Here is a 21,284-nt window from a genome sequence, read left to right as displayed (position 1 = left end):
ACCCCACTCTTCTCAGGGGGAAGTTCCTGGCTGCTCATATATCCCTCCAGAACTTCAGCTATTGCCCATGAGAGCCCAGCTAGCCCTCTTGTACTTTCTCCCCACTCCCTGCCATTCTCATTGTGGTGATATTGTTTCTTCTGTTTATCCTTGGTTATAAGGCTTCTCTCTAGTTAGTGTTCAGTTGGTTATTCAGGATGATTTCTCTATAATTTAGTTGGAATTCCCAGTTGGTTCTAGAAGGAGGTTAGGGTAGCTTTTACTGATGACTCTGCCATCTTGAATCTCCCTGGTTGGGATTTTTTAGGGTACTCCTCTTTATGCTGATGATAATCACAATTGAATTTTGACTTCTGAAATTTCTTTCTTTAACAATATCTCAAGAGGCTTGTACAGGAGATAGATAGGGCTACCTCTCAGTTGCCCACACAGGTTACCCAGGCTTATACACTTCTATGCTATACTTTTTAGTGTGTACATATACAGTAATTAGCATAGTTGGGAAAAGAGATAGATATTCTTGTTACTAATACTAGGAATAGTATATATAAGTTATATGCCACCTACGGAAATGTCAGTCAATGACTGACTGTATGTACAACAGTGGTCCCAATAATATTACTATGAAGCTAAAAATTCTTAACCTCCTAATAATGCCTTAGCTGTCATAGGTCATAGTATAATACATCATCCACATGTTTCTAGTGATGCTGGTGTAAACAAGTCTACTGCACTGTCAGTTGTATAAAAGTGTAGCACATACAACTATGTACCATATGTAATACTTGATAATGGTAATGAACAACTGTCACTCATTTAGGTATTTACTATGCTATACTTTTTATTATTGTTATTTTAGAGTCTATTCTTTCTACTTATTAAAAAGAAAAGTTTGCAACAAAAGTGTGCTATCACTCCAGCAGCAGCCTACATACATCTCATGTTTACAACACCTCTTGGTTACATCATTTTTTCTTGTGCTTCATTTAATCTCTTATTGTTTTATACAGTAATGTCCTTTACAGACTTTGAGCCTAGGTGTGTCTTAGGCTATCCCATCCAGTTTTGTGTGAGCACACTCTAAGATGTTTGCACAATAATGAAATCACCTAACGATGCATTTTTTTAAAACATCCCCGTTGTTAAGCACTGCATAATTGTACCTCAGAGTTGTTAGGAAGATTATCAGATAACTTGTATGGTCTATAGCACAATTCCTGGAACATAAAAAGCATAATAACTATTGTTTTTTAATTTTAAAATTGAAGGAAACTAGCTTAGTGTCTTAAAATCAGATTTTTGACTTTGCTGCCTCATATAATCTAAAGGCATGACTATGAGGGTTAGTATGGTATGAGAATACTGGTATACAGTAGCAATTGAAAGACATACTTTCTTAACTGTGACATTGTTTAAAATTGCTATTGCATGGTAATGATAAAAAGTTGACTGAAATTGGTCATTTACTCTCTACTTATTGCTCAGCCGCTGGAATGCTGCTGGATAGGAACACTGGTTTTTGTGTCACATAGACCAAATTCAGTTCCATTCCACTCTTGATGACTATGGTGTGGGGCAACTTACTTGGGCTCTTTAAAGCCTACTTTCCTCTTTGATACATGAATCATGAATTGATGTGAGTATTAAATGAAATAAGATAAAAACACTTCACACATAATAGTTTCCCCCCTGACTCAGAGAAAAGCTGGAGATAGGTCACACACAGATCATTGAGGATAGACATTTTAACAGCCTCATAGAGAAGTAGAAAAAAAATAGCAAAAGTAAGTATGAGACCTTATCAACTAGCCTGAAATACAATCTGGAGTCATTTACTCTTAAGAAATATGTTTTTATAGCACTCATTGCCTGCTAAGACTTGCAGCCTTCTCTACTTTTGGATTTTCTTCCCCTGCTATGTAAGAGTTTGAGTTTCCCTAGGATTCTTCCTCTTCCCCTTTCTCTGTAGAATCACTTTTACCTTCCACTGCTATACCAGCCTGTGAGATACTCCTGTAACTTAAATAGCAAATTTTGGTCATTCTAACTAGTTTAAAATTACAGTTTAAAAAAGACATTTAAGCCCTGGCTGGTGTAGCTCAGTGGATTGAGCGCGAGCCTGCGAACCACATGATTGCGGTTCAAGTCCCAGTCAGGGCACATGCCTGGGTTGCAGGCCAGTTCCCAGCAGAGGACTAATGAGAGGCAACCATACATTGATATTTCTCTCCTTCTCTCCTTCCCTTCCCCTCAATCAATCAATCAATCAATAAAATTTTTTAAAAAAGACATTTAAATGCAAGATCTATGTTAGTATTCAACTAATAATTTGGAACTTCATGTTATAGAATATTTTATTAAAAACTTGGCAATCTTTGCCCTGACCAGTCTGATTCTGTTGGTTGGGCATTGTCCTGCAAAGCGAAAGGTCACCATTTCCATTCCCGGTCAGGGCACACGGCTGGGTTACGGGATTGGTCCCGTATGAGGTGCATAGAAGAGGCAACCAATTGATGTCTGTCTCTCACATCAGTGTTTCTCTGCCTCTCTTGCCCTCTCTTTAAAAATAAATAAAGTTTTTTAAAAAGAAAATTCACAGTCCTTGATTATTGTTTACATAGTAGTTAGCAATATTATATAAAAACTGGATAGAGTCCCAAAAAGTATAGAAGTTCTCTGGAGATCCATTTAAAAATTAAGCTTATTTTTCCCCTTGGAAATTTTTGTCACTTTATTTTTTAATTAAATTTATTGGAGTGACATTGGTTAATAAAAATTATATGTTTCAAGTGTACAGTTACATGATACATCATCTGTAAATTATTTAATTTTGATAAGAACTTTTAGAATCAATTGTGTTCAAATAGATAACATAATTAGAGGGACAGTAATGATCACTTGTTCTCAATCAAATAGGTTGAAATTGTAGAAAGAAAATTTAGACCAAAATAAGGTTAAAAATCTTGAGTCGTGAAATACTGGAATAAAATGCCAAGGGAGACTGAGAATTAACAGACTTGTGAATTAGCAGTTTAAGATACATTGAGTCTGTCTAGAAGCAGCAATCCATATAGTATGCCCTCTTGGAGTTCATTGCAGCACCCTAGGTTTTTTTAAAGATTTTTTAAATTTATTTTTAGAGAGAGGAGAAGGGAGGGAGGGAGGAAGGAGAGAAACCTTAATGTGTGGTTGCCTCTCGAATGCCCCCTACTGGAGACCTTAACCCAGGCATGTGCCCTGATTGGGAATTGAACCAGTGACCTTCTAGTTCCTAGGCCAGTGCTCAGTCAACTGAGTCACACCAGCCAGGGCTAGCACCCTAGTTTTTTCTTTGGTGTATTACACAATATTACTTTTAGGTGTAAAGTGAGTTTTAATGAAAACATGATCCTAGCAGCCTAAAGGTGGTAAAACTTGATAAAAGGCACACTGATTGTTTTAAAGGATTATTGAAGTTAAGATAGTTTTTGCTTAATTAAAAAGATAGATGCCTGAGTAACGTCTTGGCTTTCTTTGTTCTTTCCTTGCATTTAAAAGGGTTATGTGTTACGTTCTTTCCTTTTCACCCTTTTAACTCTTAGGTTAAAAGGGTTATGTTCTTCCCTTGCATTTAAAAGGGTTATCTACATTTTTCTGTGCAGATTTTTCTAGGGCTGTCACAGACTACATTTACAACAGTATAGGTTTCTTAGGTTAGATCATCCCAGAATCTTTTACAAAAAAGTACTAATTTGTATTCCTTTTGTTTGTTTTAGACACCTAGTGACAATGGTTCTAAAATCCAAAGCTTTATTTTAGAATGGGATGAGGTAAGTAAATTGAATCTTTAAATTAGGCTAAAATTGTGTGCATATCCTCAGGCAGAAATGAGGATTTTGTTTAATAGTTAAGTTTTTTTCTCTTTAAAAACAGTGTGAGTGATTTTGTGTGGTACAGGAGTGAATTGATCTTATTCTTAGAAAATATTATTGACTGGACCTCCCTATGTGTTTTGTTTTTTCGCAACTAAACTACCATCAAGCTGTCACTTGGGTAATTAATTCATTGACTAAAGAATTGAGTTTTCACATCAGCCTTAAAGGCAACATACTCATTTAGTATGCCTGTTCTAATAAATGACCACAAACCTCGTGGCTTAAAACAACATACCTTTATTCTCTTATAGTTCTGGAAGCCAGAAATTTAAAGTGGCATTCACTGAACCAAAAACAAGATGTCACTATAGCCATGCTTTGTCCAGAGACTCTAGAGGAGAATACATTGCTTAGCTTTTTCCAGTTTCTAGAGGTTCTCTTGTTACTTGGTTGATGGCTACATCAGGTGCCTTTTCTCCCTGCTGCTGTTATCACATTGCCTTTTCCTGTTCTGTCTTCCCAAGTCCTTCTCTGACTCCCTCTAAAAAAGACACTTGTAATTCCAATTAGGGACCATCCAGAAAACCACGGTAATCTCTCTATCTGAGCAGTCCCTGTTACCATATAAGGTAACATTCACAGGTTCTGGGTATTAGGACCTGGATATATTTGAGGTCCATTATTCAGCCTACCACAGCAAGCATTCTGGGCTTTATTGGTTAGTATTCTGTTTCACTGTCATTTATGTTTTCTTATGCCTATACCACAGCTAATAGTGGGGGCCAGAGAGAATAGAAGAAATTCATTGTTAATTTGGGAATTCAGCAGTGTATTAAGAGTAATGAGGCCCAGCCAAGTGGGTTTTATTCCAAACGTTCTAAGAGAATTCAGAGGTAGGAAACCTATTATTATGTAATAGTAATTTAGAAGAAAAACCATACCAATTTCATAAATTGTGAAATGGTATTTAATAAAAGTTTAGCGCCCATTCCAGTTAAAATTTAAAGCAAATTAGTAATTAAAATTAGTAATTAGTAATTAGTAATTCCTTACTTGATTGTGTTTTTTTCCCCTTTTTTAAAGATTTTATTTATTTGTTTTTAGATAGGGGAAAGGAGGGAGGGCTAAAAACCATCAGTGTATGGTTGCCTCTCACACGCCCCCTACTGGGGACCTGGCCTACAACACAGGCATGTGCTCTGACTGGGAATCGAACCAGCAGCCCTTTGGTTCAGTCTGGTGCTCAATCCACTGAGCTACACTAGCCAGAGCTAATAGTTACTTGTATTAAGCAAAGTACCATCACTAAATAATAAAAGCCTTTCCGTGCAAAGCAGAAACAAATGAAAGTTACCAGTTATCCCAACCTTTATTTAATATTATTCAGGAAATTATAGTTAATGCAGTATGATTTGGAACCAAAACAAGAGGTCTAGCCGTGATAGCTAGCCTCTGGGGCCAAAAGTATCATTATTTAGAAGTGATACTATTTTCTATTTAGACTACTCAGTAGAATCAACTAAAAACACTATTAAAACTAACAAAAGAGTTCAGCCCTGGCCAATGTGGCTCAGAGCGTCGTCCCAAGCACCAAAGAATTGTGTGTTCAATTCCCAGTCAAGGCACATACCTAGGTTGTGGGTTTGGTCCCTGGTCCAGGCACATGCGGGAAGTGACCAGTCAATGTTTCTCTCTCATATTAATGTGTGTCTCTCTCACATCAATATCTCCTCCCCATTTCCCTCCTCTCTCTCACCCTCACCTCCTTTCTCCCTCCCTACTTCTTTCTCCTTTCTCTCAAATCAGTAAATGTATCCTCAAATGAGGATTTTTTTTAAATGAGTAAAATTTCAGTAAAGCAGCCTGATAACAGACTAAAGGTTTTCTTGAAACAGAAGTTAGCCTAACCACCCTTTACTTCTACCAGTGGGGTGGAGAATAAGAAACTAGTTCATTTTATGTAGCTCCCTAAATTTCAAAAACTCTTTAGTTGTCCCAAACAGCAGACTTTTCTCTTCCCCATTTTATTGTCTATAATTTGGCTTTTCTCTGTGCTTGTACTCTTCAAGTGTTAAATTTAAGCACCAGTAACTCCAAAAATTTTATTGTAAAGAAGCTTAACTATCTAGGAGATTCAGAGATGAGAAGGACATTTTCTTAAAATTGTTTTCATAGACCTTTTCATAAGCTGAGGAGCACCACCGATTGAGCATATTCAAAGACCACTCCGTTTTTACCACTGCCAGTACCCCTGTAGTGATTGTGGAGTTTCTTTTACTAAAGCCAGAGGTTTAGCATTGGCTAAAACAAGGTACTTAGTTCCAGAAACTGTAAAAGATACCTATTCTCCAATTTTTTAATTCTGAATTTAACAAACAGTAAATATCATATAAAAGATGTGTGTCATCTCAACTTTCTCTTGAGATCCATGATACGCATACAACAAAGATAACTTTTAATGTATGCCAGGTAATATGTTACTATCTATCAAGTAGGAATATGTGGATCTATATTTTTACAATAATGTATATGATATATAATAATTAGCCATTTCTTTTAGGGAAAAGGAAATGGAGAATTTTGTCAGTGTTACATGGGCTTACAGAAGCAATTTAAAATTACTAAACTGTCACCAGCAATGGGTTGCAAATTTAGACTATCAGCCAAAAATGAATATGGTACAAGGTAAGGTACATTCTAATACAGATGTTTTACATTATTTGTCAACTTCATTTGTATGAATTATTTACAGTCCAAATTATTTACTAAAATTCTACTTGAAGTTCTCATTTTGTTGATATAGTTGTGTTAAAAGCTGTAAGACATTGTGTTAGTTACTTGAACTGAAGTGTTAAAAGAATACTAATTTGCATTTAGGTATCTGACTTGGCTACTATCAAGATATTACCAAATTCAAGATATATTATTTAAATTAGTTATCAAAAATTGTCATTTAAAAAAACATTTAATAAAATTTTTTTCTGTAACAATAACTTTTTTTCATTCTGTCTTAAAAACCATTTGTTTTCAACAGTGGTTTTAGTGAAGAAGTTTTATATTACACCTCAGGCTGTGCACCTTCTATGCCAGCAAGTCCTGTTTTAACTAAGGCAGGGGTTACTTGGTTATCTTTACAATGGAGTAAACCCTCAGGAACACCATCAGATGAAGGAATTTCTTACATTTTAGAGATGGAGGAAGAAACCTCAGTGAGTATGAATATATGTTTTAAATAGGGTATGTAAAACATATTTTTGTGTAGTCATTATAATGTAGTGCATATTGCCACAATAGTTAGATCCTTCCCCAAATTTTTTGAATCCTTGGTTGGTTATTGTTTGGGAAGGGTTGGGAGTGAGGAGAGCTCAGTCTTTGGTTTTTGTGAAGTGTAGAAATGAGTTTTGCCTTTTATGTGTGTATTTATGTGTGTGCCGGGGAACAACATGAACTGTATGTGAAATATATATGTTGGGGGGAAAATAAAGAGAGGGGAATATCACCTCAGCCTTCCAAACTAAACTACTGTAAAGTTAAGGAACTAATGTATCTGCCTTCTCCACCTGTGTTCATATATTGCTTTCCCAGGTGCCACAGAAGATTTGAAGAGCCTCACGTGGTATTCTGTAGTACAACCTATATCTGGTTACTAGTGGCTCATTTCTGTGAGCTAGAATTGATCCAAACAAGAGTTAGGATGTCTTATATTAGTTCTGTATAGTTCCAAAGCTTTTTAGAGCTACTTTGAAACAATATAAATGAAAAATAACCTTGGTTTACTTCTAGGTATTCAATCCAGGAGAATTGAATACACATATTCATACAAAATTTTCTATACAGATATTCATAACAGCATCATTCATAATAGTCAAAAAGTGGAAACAACCCATATGTCCATCAGCTGCTGAATGGGTAAACAAAATGTGATATAGCTATAAAATGGCATGTCATTTGGCCAATTCTTCAAAACTTAAAAAATAGTTTATGGAAAATAATGAGGCATTGTCACTGGGCTATGAATAGCAGTCTCAAATCTAAGTGACATTCCTATCTGCCAGCACAACCAACCATTCATTTATTCAACTAATTGATCAGGGCAACTTAAATATATTAGTTGTAGTTGTGTTTAGCTCTTATAACATCTGTCTGTGAAATTTCTGTTAATTCTAGGGATGATACGAATATCTTTACTGATGGTAAAGTTATCACTGGCTCTGACTCTTCCCTTAATACAAAAATCTCCTGTTGGCTACTGTTTTTACTGAGAATACATGGCCTCCTTCATCCTTCTACATGTGTTAGCATCATTTCTGTATCCATTCACTCATGTTAGAAGCAGCAACATTGAGGATTACACTCAACGGAGCATTGATCACATAGCACATAGTAAAAGATGAAGAACGTCTGGGTTTTTGCACATATTCATTACTCCCCATATTTCTGCTGTTAGACATCTAATGAAGATTTGTTTTCCCTTTCCAGGGATATGGTTTTAAGCCTAAATATGATGGAGAAGATCTTGCTTACACAGTGAAAAATCTCAGACGTAGTACAAAGTATAAATTTAAGGTAGGCTTTGAAAGCCCTTAAAAGATGTTTGTTACTATTCCTATTGTTTTAAAGCTAAGTATATACTTCACTCCCTTGATTTACAATCTTAAATAATTTTGGCCTTTTCTAATGAGTTTTGTTTTACTTTCTTATTGCGTAACAGTGCTTCTCACATTTCATATACCTAACTCTGTCCCCCATATCTGTGGTTTTACTTCACAGTTTCAGTTACTGATGGTCAGTGGAGGTCTGAAAATATTAAATAGAAAGTTCCAGAAGTAAATAACTCATAAACTTTAAATGGCTCACTGTTCTGAGTAGCATGACAAAATCTCACACCTTCCTGTTCCATAAAGCCCTGGACATGAATCATCCCTTTATCCAATGTATCTATACTATATACATTACCTGCCCCTTTAATCAGTTACTAGCCATTTCCCTAACCAGATCAACTGTCAAAGTATCACGGTGCTCATGTTTCAAGTAACCCTTATTTTATGTAGTTATGGTCCCAAAGCACAAGAATGGTAAGGCATGCAGTTTGGATATTCCAAAACAAAGCCATAAAGTGCTTCCCTTAAGTTGAAAAGGTGAAAGTTCTCTACTTAATAAGGAAAGGGAAAAAATTGTATTTTGAGGCTTCTAACTTCTACAGTAAGAACAAATCTTCTATCCATAAAATTGTGAAGAAGAAAAAAGAAATTCATGCTTGTTTTACCATTATACCTCAAACTGGAAAAGTTTATGGCCACAGTATATGATAAATGCTTAGTTACAATGGAAAAGGCATTAAATTTGTGGAAGACATGAACAGAAAACATGTTCCAGATATTGGCAACATGTGCCACAAAGTACTGAGCCTGTAGGTAGACTTGAGCAAGGGATCCCCTGAAATGAGTGACCACATTCACACTTTTAACTACAGCATATTGTTATACTTGTTTTATTTTATTATTACTTATTGTTGTTACTTGCTTACTGTGACTAATTTTTAAGTTAAACTTTATCGTGGGTAGGTATGTATAGCAAGAACGTAGTGAATGTAGGATTCAGTGCTATTTGCAGTTTCAGGCATGTACTGGTGGTCTTGGAACTTATGCCCCACATAAGGGGGGACTACTGTATTTAAATGCACAACAGTTATAATGTTTTATGGGATTCTTGTTTGTATAATGTGAGCAAATACCTTTTAAAATACACGTTGTTAAACATACTCAGAATATGTTTTTCGGCAGGGATATCAGAAGTAATGTTCTTTTTTCCTCAGTGTATCTTATCCAGTGGTGCACAATTTCAATTTGTCCCACTACTGGTAGTCACTTAATGAAGGTGATTATCTACCATATTTCTCACAATGTAAAGCTGCTCTTTTTTCCTTTATAGTAAGTATTTTGTAAATAGTATGTAACCATTTTGTTCATCACCAAACTTACCCACTGGTTTTAACACCCATTGATAATTCCTGCCTGAATCATTACTGTGATAAATCATTGCCAACTGGTGATTTTTTAAAATTTTATCATTCCTTCTACATTTATTGGTTGACACTGTAATAAAAAGCTCTCTCTTCTATTTATATCGTTATGTGGTGGTTATCATTTATAAAGTGAGGCTCAAATTTTCTTAGCTTTGGGAGCCCCTTCAGTCTGGCTTCTGAATCCTTTTGACATGCCCCCACTCCCATTATTCTTTGAGCCCTTTCTTCCAGTCTCATACTTTCCTTTAAACTTTAGAATTGACTATTTCTCAAGGTACCCTGGGTCCTTTTAGTAGACAGTGGTATTTAGAAGCCAAGATTTGGCAGTATACTTGTTGCTGTAAGGGTTTTGCTACTTCTGGGTACCGTCTCATTGAACAGAACCCGTCTCTCTGGGTTCCTAGAAAGCCTAGGAACTATGTTTTTATGTGTGTATATGTGTATATAATTTACGTTGCACACACACATTTACATCTGTATATATACACATTTTTTAAATCATATACACATTTTTTAATCATGAGTTCCTATCAAAAAGCTCCAGTTTTAAACCAATGCCACAGATTAATTGTAGTTTTCTCCCTTTCCTTATTTCTGACTCCCTTCATTATCAGTGAGAAAAAACTGCCCCAGTTATGTTCAGTATATTTACTTATTGGATCAAACTCCTCCCCTTTCCCTAAATACCCTTCCCTATTCAGGGTGCTTAAGTTCCTACCAGGCAAATTCTTCTGCCTCCACCTTGCCCAACCCACCCTTGCCCTCCTCCCCCCAGCACAAATGCTTGCCTTGTTTAAAGTCCATCTGTTGCATTTTGGACTGAATTATTTTGGAAGAAAGAAAGAGAAGAATGCATGTTATTCTTTCTTGCTTGCATGGAACCCTGCATATTATTCTTGCTCACTTGGAAATTCTGCTGTGGAGACTCCTGAAATTCTCTTTCCTAGTATGGCATCCCCTCTAGGATATATTTTAGCTCTGACTTTGTCCATTATATACATTGCTATTTTTTGTCAGACAGTGCTTGAATTAATTAACATACCAGTTAATATAAGCCAGCCTACTCTTTTGTGCAGAAGTTTTCCCCAGAATGTAACAGGATGCTCATCAGTTGATAAACTCAGCATGTAAATTTTCCTAGTGTTTGTTTAATCAAATTATTTCAAATACATGATAGAATCCACTGTAATTTTTTTTAATTTTTAAAGAACTAAGAAATTTATTACTCCTTAAGAACCTTAGAAAGAAAATGTTAATGATAATGGGAAATTTGATTATGCAATGCATAATTATATGTTATACTTTGCTTTATGTGTTAGCTTCTTTTTAAAAACTTCTGATAACACTGTCTGTCATTTTAATTTCTAAGTAGCTTTACATTTATAGGAGTTATAAAATACCTGAGAAGTGTATACATTTATTCCATTTTTCCTCATATGATGATGTTGATTGTATTTTTTAAAATATTTATTTATTTTTAGAGAGAGGGGAAGGGAAGGAGAAAGAGAGGGAGAGAAACATCAATGTGTGGTTGCCTCCCATGTGTCGCCCAATGGGGACCTGGCCCACAACCCAGGCATGTGCCCTGACTGGGAATCGAACCGGCAACCCTTTGCTTCACAGGCCTGTGCTCAATCCACTGAGCTACAGCAGCCAAGGCTGGATTGTATTTTTGCTTCAGTAATAATTATCGTATCAACAGGTCTTCTAAGAGGAAGTTGTTAGTGTTTTCATAATTTAGTAAGTTTATTAAAATTTTTAGAATTCTACTACCATGTAACATGATGTTACTGTCACATAGGAACAAAAATGTATATGCGCAAATAGGAGTTAGATTCCTTACTGATCTACTATAAACAAATCACCCATTTATATTTAAAACTGTTTTTCTGTGGCAGTCACTCTGAAATTGTAGGGTATATAAATCGAAGATCTAGAATAGTAGCTCTCAATGTGATCATCAGACCACTCTATCAACATCACCTGGGAATTGTTAGAGATGTTAATTCATTGGCCCCACCCCACATTTTCACAGTCAGAAACTCTTAAAGGTAAAACCTAGCAATCTGTATTTCAGCAAGCCCTCCAAATGATTCTCATGCGTACTGAAATTTGAGAACCACTGTTCTATAGGAGAGAAAATATACTAGGAGAGAGAAAATGATAACTGTATAAAGGTTCCTGGAAACCCAGACATTTATTTTGAATCTACTATGCTCAGGGTACCAAGCAAGTTTTAAGTCATTAAATCACTGCTGTCTGTCTTCCTTTTCCAGCTTGATATTGCAGACTCCCCTTTCAAGGAAACATATTACTAAAATAAAATCTTAACACTCTGAAGAAATCTTACAGAACTAAACAAAGCAATAAAAATACTATAATTTAGGAAGTAATTACTAAGTAGTATGTTATTATTTTTAAAGAAACAATAAGGATATGAATTACATAAGATAAAATTCTAATATGACAAAGATTTCCAAATGCCAGAGTTCTAGATTCGATACAAAGGGCAATCCTAGGATATCCAAAATACTAAAACAACATTGGAATGATTAAAGGATTCATAGGATAAGTAAAAATGAAAGTTTTAAACATAACAAAGCAGTCATTTCTGGAAATCATGTAAAATAAAGTGAACAGTACTGATTATATCAGATGGTTCACTTGGAAGGTGGGCCAAGACCTGGTATCCAAATTTACAAGAGAAAAAAAAGTCGGGGGGAGGGAGAGGGGAAGGAAAGGAAAGAGAGGCAGAAAAGCTTCAGAGGCTAGTGGACAGTCCCTGTGATTGATTCTGAGCCACTGGAAAGCTGATGCCTTCTTACCTGAAATTCATGAAAAATTGTTTTTCAGTTAACAAAGCTTCTTCACAGTATAAGGGCTGAGAGCCCTTAGGTCACAGGTGGTAAACACCAGGCCCGTGGGGCTGAATCCGGCCCTCCCCCTTGTTTTATCCAGACTGACACCTTGTTTCTACCCAGCAGCAGCACTGAGTTCTTGCTTAACTGTTAAGGAGCAAGTTACATTTATACAGTCTTAAAATTACATTCAGCTCTTTGAAGGCAACTGTGAGGCTTATATGGCCCCTGATGAAAATGAGTTTGACACCTCTGCCTTAGGTACGTTTACTTCAATTTATTACCTGTTTTTGAGGCCTTTTCGTCAATGGAGAGAAATCAAAATGGTCTTTGGATCCATTAACTTCTCTTATCTTCCATTCTTGAAATTCACTTACATGTCAGCATCTGTGACAGCACATAGTCATGTTCCTTTCCTTTTTTTATCTTGTCTGCCTTCCTTTCTCCTCTACTGTCATTTCTGTCCTGAAATACTAAATCTCCAAATCTGTTCTGTAGTGCTTTCATTCAGGCTATTCTCTTGCCTTCTAATTTAAGTTCTGTTTTATACCTAGATTAGCCTTTCTGAAACAGCTTTCCCTCTGAAAAACAGTTTCCTTAGTTTGGCATAGGTTCTTTTTATTCTTACCAATTTAGTTCTTTTTAAATGAACTGCCTTTCACTCCTTCTGTGAACAGGCTACCCCATGAGATTGATAATTATTCCTTTCCTGAACAGAGCTTTCTATTTCACTGTTCACTTCTGCTCTTACACTTGGGGCTTTCTGTTCTCTTTCTTACCCAAGCTTCCCTTTCACTTCTATTGCCCCTGAAGACCCCATATTACTTCATTTCCCTTTTCAAAGCTTCTCTGGACCATTTTAAGTCATAGTCATCTTTCCCTCTCTTACCTAATTCTTTTTTCTTTTAAATTTAATTCTTGTTCAAGAACAGTTCTGTCTTATATTCCCAGCCCCCCCCCCAGTGCTCCCCACCTTATTTATTGTCCATGTGTCCTTTATACTTGTTCATGTGAGTCCTTCCCCTTTTCCCCTGTGACTCTCTCCCCTCTTCCCTCTGGTCCCTGTCAGCCTGTTCTGTATTTCAGTGTCTTTGGTCATATTTTGCTTGCTTGTTTGTTTTGTTGTTTAGATTCCTGTTAGTGGTGATATGGTATGGTATTTGTCTTTCACTGCCTGACTTATTTCACTCAGCATAATGCTTTCCAGTTCCATCCATGATGTTGCAAAATCTTACCTAATTCTTTTGATATGCATATTGCCTGTCTTCTGCTTGAAGAGTCTAATGAAGGTAAAGAGTGCACCTTCACCTAGAAATTTCTAGCACCATGTTCCCTCTGCAGTGGGCACTAAATGATTGTTTTGTTTATTTGTAAAATTGGGATGGGAAGAAATAGCCTTATGGCTTTATACCTTTATGGCAAAGTGAAATATCTCTCTCCCCCTCTCCATCTCCTTCTTTTTTTCCCTCTTTCCTCTCTATCTATGTCATATAACCAAGAGAACTACTAAGTGTCTCAAGAGATGGGCATTATATACATTGTAACTGCACTGGGCAAAGGGATGATTCATGTCCTGGGCAGGCTGGAATGGGACAGTACCAGCTTTCATCATTGCTAATCAGAATAGCACAATTTAAAACTTACGAACTGTTTACTTCTGAAATTTTCCATTTAATATTTTCAGTCTGTGGTTGACCACAGATCACTGAAACTGCAGAAAGTGTAACCACAGATGGGGAGAGGGGAACTGCTGTAGATTTTGATATGTAGGTTTAGAGAAGGAAAATCAAGGATTCTCCTAGATGTTTGACTTGAGCAAGTAGGTAGATGGTAGTGCTTCTCCCCAATAGGGAAGAAAAGAGGTGGAGCTGGTTTGTAGAAATGAAAACCGTGTCAGGTTTGACACTGGACTTGAGGAGCTTTAAGTTCTTTAGAGGAGATAGGTTAAAATATAAATATAATTAAATTGCTAAAGTCAAATACAGTAATACCTAGGTATGAATTATATTTATTTGTTGCTGTACAACATGGTAGCTTAAATCAACAAACATCTTTTTCCTCACAGTTTCTGTGAGTTGGGAATTCAGGAATGGCTTGGCTGGGGGTTTCCAATGCAGGATTTCTCTGAGGTTGTTGTTGAGATGTCAGCTGGGGCTGCAATCATCTGAAGGCTAAGTGGGGTTGGAAAACTTGGCTTTGAAGTTCATTCAAGTAGTTGTTGCCAGGATCCCTCAGTTCCTCCCAGTTCTTCACTGCATAAGAAAGCTACTCACACCATCATATTTGCTACATTGGGTTTGCTAGAAGTAAGCAATTAAGTACATTTGGAAGGGAAGAGGAATAAATGAGCCTTTGTCTTTTGAAAAAAAGATATTCAAAGAATTTGTGGATATCTTAGTAAACCCCTGAGGAACCCTGAAAGAATAAGCAAAATAAACCTAAAGCCCATCAAGTATTACCAGATTATAGTTCGTTCATCTGATGGCTCTTGTTTAGTATACAATTGTTAAATTTATGCTTGTATTCTCAGGACTGAATACTCTTCATATATACTGAGTCCTTTCACTGACAGTTCTCACATAAATAAGTCTCATTACAATGTGAAAACTTTATCATTTGATTTATCTGTCATCCCTTTGTTCATTAAGCCAATCATTAGGTATCAAACATTAATTATTTTATGTTTTTATGTTCTCATCACAGGTTATTGCTTACAACTCAGAAGGTAAAAGTAATCCAAGTGAAGTAGTAGAATTCACTACATGCCCTGATAAACCAGGAGTACCTGTAAAGCCTTCAGTTAAAGGAAAGATACATTCACACAGTTTTAAAATAACTTGGGGTAAGATGTTAGGCATATTTGTACATCATTCCTTTTATGTTTGTTTAAAATGATTTCAAAATTAAGCTAATATTTAAGATATTTAAGTAAATATTACCTCAAGCAAGTTTAATAGGAAATGTGAGAGTCCTTGTTTATGGATCTTTTTTTTTTTCAGACAGCTGTGTACTCACATATATTAGGCTCAGATTTGATAGAGGAAGATCTTGGAATCCACTATTAGCAGGACTATTAGCAGGGACAGCACTGTGAGAAATAGAAGATACTGAACTTGTAGTTAATGTCATCTAGGTCATCCTGTCCCTCATGGGAAATGAATATCACTTACTCATTAAAACAAACATTTATTGAGCACCTGCTTATATGCTACTTAATGCAAAAGCAATAGAGTAATGAGATGATGATACTGATTTTTAAAAAGCTGCCCTGGTTGATGCGGCTCAGTGGATTGAGTGCTGGCCTGTGAACCAAAGTGTCACTAGTTTAATTCCTAGTCAGGGCACTTGCCTGGGTTGTGGGCCAGGTCGCCCCCTACCCCCAGTAGGGGACATGTGAGAGGCAACCACAAGTTGATGTTTCCCTCTCTCCCTTCTCTCAATAAACAAACAAACAAATAAATAAATAATAAGCAAATAAATAATCAGTCTTTTAAAAAGCATTGCAGGTGATTCTTTTTTTCTTTCTAAATAATCCTAGATTTGATACTATGTTTATTAGGATTTTCTGTCATTTTAAATTGCATGTACTTTGCCTAATACCGCTTTTGTTTCTTTGGATAGACCCACCAAAAGACAATGGAGGGGCAGCCATCAGTAAATACGTAGTGGAGATGGCAGAAGGTTCTAATGGTAATAATAACTATTCAAAAATAATAATTTATACCAGTCTGCCTCTACTCTTCATGACTAAACATCTTACACGATCTCTTTACTTTCTGCTTATTTTTTCTTTTGTTCATAGGAGTTAGGGTTTTGTCGTTATGACCCACTTTAAGTTGTAATCTCCAGAAATATAGCAGATCAAATGTAAGACTGCTGTGCACCTGTATTATTACATTTACATTTTATTATTTTTTGTTTGTTTACATTGCTCAGTTCCAATATCACTAAAGTCTTCAGAATAACTAAACTGAAGTTAGTTTATTCAGTTAGATTTATACTCAGATGTATCAGAGATGTGTCTTATAAAATTTATTTAACTTACATTATAGTAGTTTTAATAATAAATTGTATGCCTAGTGAACTTTGTTCTTGAATGACACATTTAATAATCTTTATTGCCTGCAAAACATAAGGATGTCTTTTAGTTAAGACTAAACTTCCTATGGTATTGATTTTTTTCTATTCTTTGTGTGTTATAATGTTATTACTGGACCAGTAAACACATTTAAAATGCTTAATTAAAAGCAAATTGTCAATCTAAGCCAAAGTCCATACAGAGTTACAGAGAGATTTCCTTTCAACAGAGCCATGCAAAATTTGTCTAGGAAGCTACACACAGAGAGAAAATTAGATCATTTCCAGGAAATTCTAAACAAACTTAAGTTGATTCTGACAGATTACATAAACACTAATTAGTGAAATTAGGACACATGCCGGGTCCCTGATACAAAAATGTTAAACATTACCTTTGAGCTGATTGAACATAATTCTTTACCTTACCAGGTAACAAATGGGATATGATATACAGTGGAGCTACTAGGGAACATCTTTGTGATCGACTGAGTCCAGGCTGTTTCTATCGCTTACGGGTTTACTGCATCAGTGATGGAGGACAGAGTGCGGTAATACTTACAGAGAGATTTTTTTTTTAAGTTTATTCATATGAGATGAGATCACCAGATGCCACTTCAAATATTAAAATGTATTTACACATGTATAAAAGTAATTTGTGTGACCCAGGTGGTTAATTTTATAGTGACCAAAATATTCTAATAATACTTAACCCGTAGTCCATATTAATGAACATCTATTTTCTGCTTGGTGTTTAGCTTTAGAAAAACAAATATATGAAAACATTGCAGACAATTTTATAAAGATAAATTTTAGGAATTTGCCCAATAACCAGACCTATCAAATAGAAATAAAATAACTATAAACTGATTTACTGTTCTATAAATTATGTAGATCAGTAGAAACTATAAAATAATCATTTACTAAAGAGATTCTAATATTTACTTATTTCAGAAAACTTGGTAATGATTTTTATTCTTAGAGACCAAATAACCAAAATGAACTTAAAATGTGCCACTGACTATATGTGAAATAAACATAATGTTCTGGAGAAGTATGTTTTTTAATGGAGTGATTTTTTAAATGAATTTAAGAAATGTTTTCTTAGAGCATTCATAATTACTATTTTTCAAATGGAATTTAATACAGTAAAAGTACTTTTAAAAAATGAGTTGCAAGCTCTTTATTAAAAAATACAAGTTACTTGTATTTTTTGTTGAAAATACAAGTCCTGTGAAACTGGATGCCCGTCTTGCCCAACAGGCTTGGGATCGAGTTGTTTCATTTTATCTAATCAGAAACTCTTTCTGGATTTTTAAAAAAAGCTAACCTGTCCTGCCCCCATAAACATTTTTCTAATACAGCATTATAGCATTCTTATGGACACCTTAAAAATAAGGTGATAACTGAATATTTTATTTATGTTTGGAAAAAAGTTAAGTGTAAACCTTAATACATTGCAGATAAGGAATATGGCACTGGGTTTGTGTCAGTATTTTTAAGGAAATGTCTTTTAAATTAAAACTAAAAGACTTTAAAAATTAGTATAAAAGCTAAAAGTAATACTAAACACCTGGAATAATAACAAATACTTGGAAAAACTTACCTGATCTTTAAGTCACTTTTAGATGGAAAGAAGAAAAGAACCTTTTTAATACATAAATTAGTGTTTAGGTTAGAAATGCAGTACACAGTAAAGTTGCCAAAATAGTCTAAACCTCCTGAAAATATGGCAAATAGCATTCACAGAATATTAAAACATCCTTCCTTAGAAGAGATTTGTGGATCCATTTGGACATGGTCAAAAGTAATGCCCATTGGGTTGTGTTGGAGGTAGGGCTTTCTGTTTTTTATTTATGGAAATAAGAAAAGGAAGAGTTTTTATTTATTTTGTTTGGTAACTTACTTTGTAAATAGTATTTATGGTGTCTTTATTTTATTTGTCTATATAAAATTTGAGTTTTAATGACTTAATTGGGTTTTGAGTTTACTCAGAACTTTATTTTCAGTTGATAGTCAAGTGCAAATTTGGTATAATCTTTTTGTTTCATGTTATTTTTCTTTAATAAAAATTAGTCTGATTATTTAGCTTGGGACATTTTTGTTTTGTTTTTGCTTTTGTTTTGGCAGGTATCTGAAACTTTACTTGTGCAGACTCCAGCTGTACCTCCTGGCCCATGCCTCCCTCCCAGATTACAGGGTAGACCCAAAGCAAAAGAAATACAATTACGATGGGGTAATTTCCATTTTGGTAATAAATTATAATTAAGTTAGCACTAAATATATTCCTCTTGTTAAGTTGCATAAATCTTTTTCCACCTTTAGGACCCCCTCTGGTGGATGGTGGAGCTCCCGTTTCCTGTTATGGTGTAGAAATGTCTCCTGTAGAAAAAGATGAACCCAGAGAAGTTTACCAAGGTTCTGAAGTAGAATGTATAGTGAGCAACCTTCTTCCTGGAAAGACTTACAGCTTCCGACTGCACGCAGCTAATAAAATGGGGGTAGGAAGACCTGGATAACTGAATTATGATCACAGGGGTGTTTCATGTAGTATATGTAATAACTACATCTCTTATTTGTGACTTCATATTTTATAATTTGCAGTTTTAAGCCTATATTGATAAATAAGAGAGAGGTCAATATATACCATAACTTAATTGTTACAGAACATCTGTATTTTCAAATCCCTCTTATAATTTGTGACACTTTAAACTTGAGCTGGGCTAGAATTGGCCTTTCAGATGGTGCTAGTAGGCTTTACTTAGTATATTTAAGAATTGAAACTAGATCATAAGATGATAAATTTGTGTTTTGAGGTTGGCAGTATGCAGCATTTACTTTCCATTGGCAATTAATTGTGACATTCATTTTTTTTGCCTGAGGAAGGATTTACATTTTAAGCTTTTCTGGTTTTATGTGGCTTTTTTTAAAAAATATTTTCTACATATTTAGCCCAGGTCTGTGTGGCTCAGTTGTTTGGAGCATTGTTCTATAAGTGAACGGTTGTGGGTTCAGTTCCCAGTGAGGGCACATGCCTAGGTTACGGGTTTAATCCCCATCCAAATGCATACATGAGGCAGCTGATTGATGTTTTTCAAGTCACTGTTTTTCTCTCCTCCTTTCTCTCTCTAGAAGCAATGAAAAAAATGTCCACAGGTGAGGATAAAGTAAATAAATACATATCTGTACAACTCCATAAAATGGACAAAAAAGATAGTATCTCCATTTTACAGCTAAAACTGTTAGTGCTCGGAGAAACTAAATATCTTGCCCATAGTCATGCAGACTAAAAAGTTACAGGGCTTAGGTTTGTCAGACTCCAGAGCTAAAGCCCTTTCCACCCAACTATGACAACCTCTTGTCTCCCTGCATTACAGCAGGTTCTCTAAGGTCAAAGCAGTAATTTCTTATCTCAGTTGAGTGTCAGTGGTTCTTTGAACTATTCTATAATAAAATTCCACAAAACTAAATTCAGCTTCTTTTCTAAACATTATTTAGGGTTTTAATGAACTGTACTGTATTTTACATTCTCCAATTGAATTCAGTATTTCTATCTGTAACCTTACTTTTCAATTTCTTACATGTCAAGTTTATAAAGTATTTTGTTGGCAGCTCTTACATAAGTCATCGTCTTGTCAGCCCCATAAGGCAGCAGTATATTGGGATAACATCTTTAATGCTAGTATCTTTCATCTATATTTTCGGTTAAAGTAATTTGTCTAAATCATCTTAAGTAAATGCTTGCTTTCTATATTTCCTAAGAATATATCTTTTAGACCCCTGTAAAGTTACTGTAAATTTTAAGATAGAATTTATGCCTACCATCTCTCATGCTTTTAATCAGTATCCATTTCACTACATAACTACTTCTGACTGATTCTACCTACCTAGTTCCCTTATGCCCTGCCTTTCTTACAAAAAAACAGTTCATGAAGGAATAAGGGACAGGAGAGAAAGTACAGTAAAGAAATTTAAAAATACCCCATACATTCACTTCCATGATCATTAAATCATTTTACGTCCTGTGAATGCTTTTAGAATTATATTATGACCAATTAGTCTTGAAGGAGAGGAATTATGTTTAACTGTTTGTGAATTTTTATGGAGAGCTAAATCATCAGTATGTGAAAAATGAAAACACTGGTTATATTTGTTTTTCTAGTTTGGACCATTTTCAGAAAAATGTGATATTACTACAGCCCCTGGACCACCAGATCAATGCAAGCCCCCTCAAATAACGTGCAGATCTGCAACTTGCGCACAAATAAATTGGGAGGTATTGTAATTTCCATTGACTTATGTTTACTTCTTAGGAAATTAAAAGATTATATAAAATAATAAACTGTTCATATGCTCTAGTAGTTCACATCCTCTCTTAAGTTATACAAAGTGTAAGTCTCATTAAATTTACATAGCAGAAAGTGAACTGCTTTTTCTCTTTGAAGCATTTAAGTAAGGTATATTTGCATTGTG

At 35.2% G+C, this 21,284-nt stretch overlaps 1 protein-coding gene across 5 annotated transcripts in view; it reads left to right on the top strand.

The window, feature by feature from the left end:
* The window catches only part of FNDC3A (fibronectin type III domain containing 3A), a 212,789-nt gene that overhangs the window by 177,687 nt on the left and 13,818 nt on the right, over positions 1-21,284 (top strand). For all 5 annotated transcript variants that reach the window (XM_037037935.1, XM_037037922.1, XM_037037927.1 and 2 more), the window contains 10 exons: positions 3,756-3,809; positions 6,415-6,539; positions 6,889-7,063; positions 8,334-8,420; positions 15,441-15,579; positions 16,359-16,427; positions 17,244-17,362; positions 18,942-19,047; positions 19,137-19,312; positions 20,974-21,087. In XM_037037935.1, the coding sequence (XP_036893830.1) occupies positions 3,756-3,809; positions 6,415-6,539; positions 6,889-7,063; positions 8,334-8,420; positions 15,441-15,579; positions 16,359-16,427; positions 17,244-17,362; positions 18,942-19,047; positions 19,137-19,312; positions 20,974-21,087 (1,164 nt within the window). The remainder of the gene's footprint in view (positions 1-3,755; positions 3,810-6,414; positions 6,540-6,888; positions 7,064-8,333; positions 8,421-15,440; positions 15,580-16,358; positions 16,428-17,243; positions 17,363-18,941; positions 19,048-19,136; positions 19,313-20,973; positions 21,088-21,284) is intronic.

The sequence above is a fragment of the Sturnira hondurensis genome, unplaced genomic scaffold, assembly GCF_014824575.4.
Source record: "Sturnira hondurensis isolate 20B ecotype Veracruz unplaced genomic scaffold, ASM1482457v3 Scaffold0001918, whole genome shotgun sequence".
NCBI lineage: Eukaryota > Metazoa > Chordata > Mammalia > Chiroptera > Phyllostomidae > Sturnira > Sturnira hondurensis.
The sequence above is the reverse complement of the archived record's forward strand: the minus strand, read 5'-3'. Positions and strand labels throughout refer to the sequence as shown.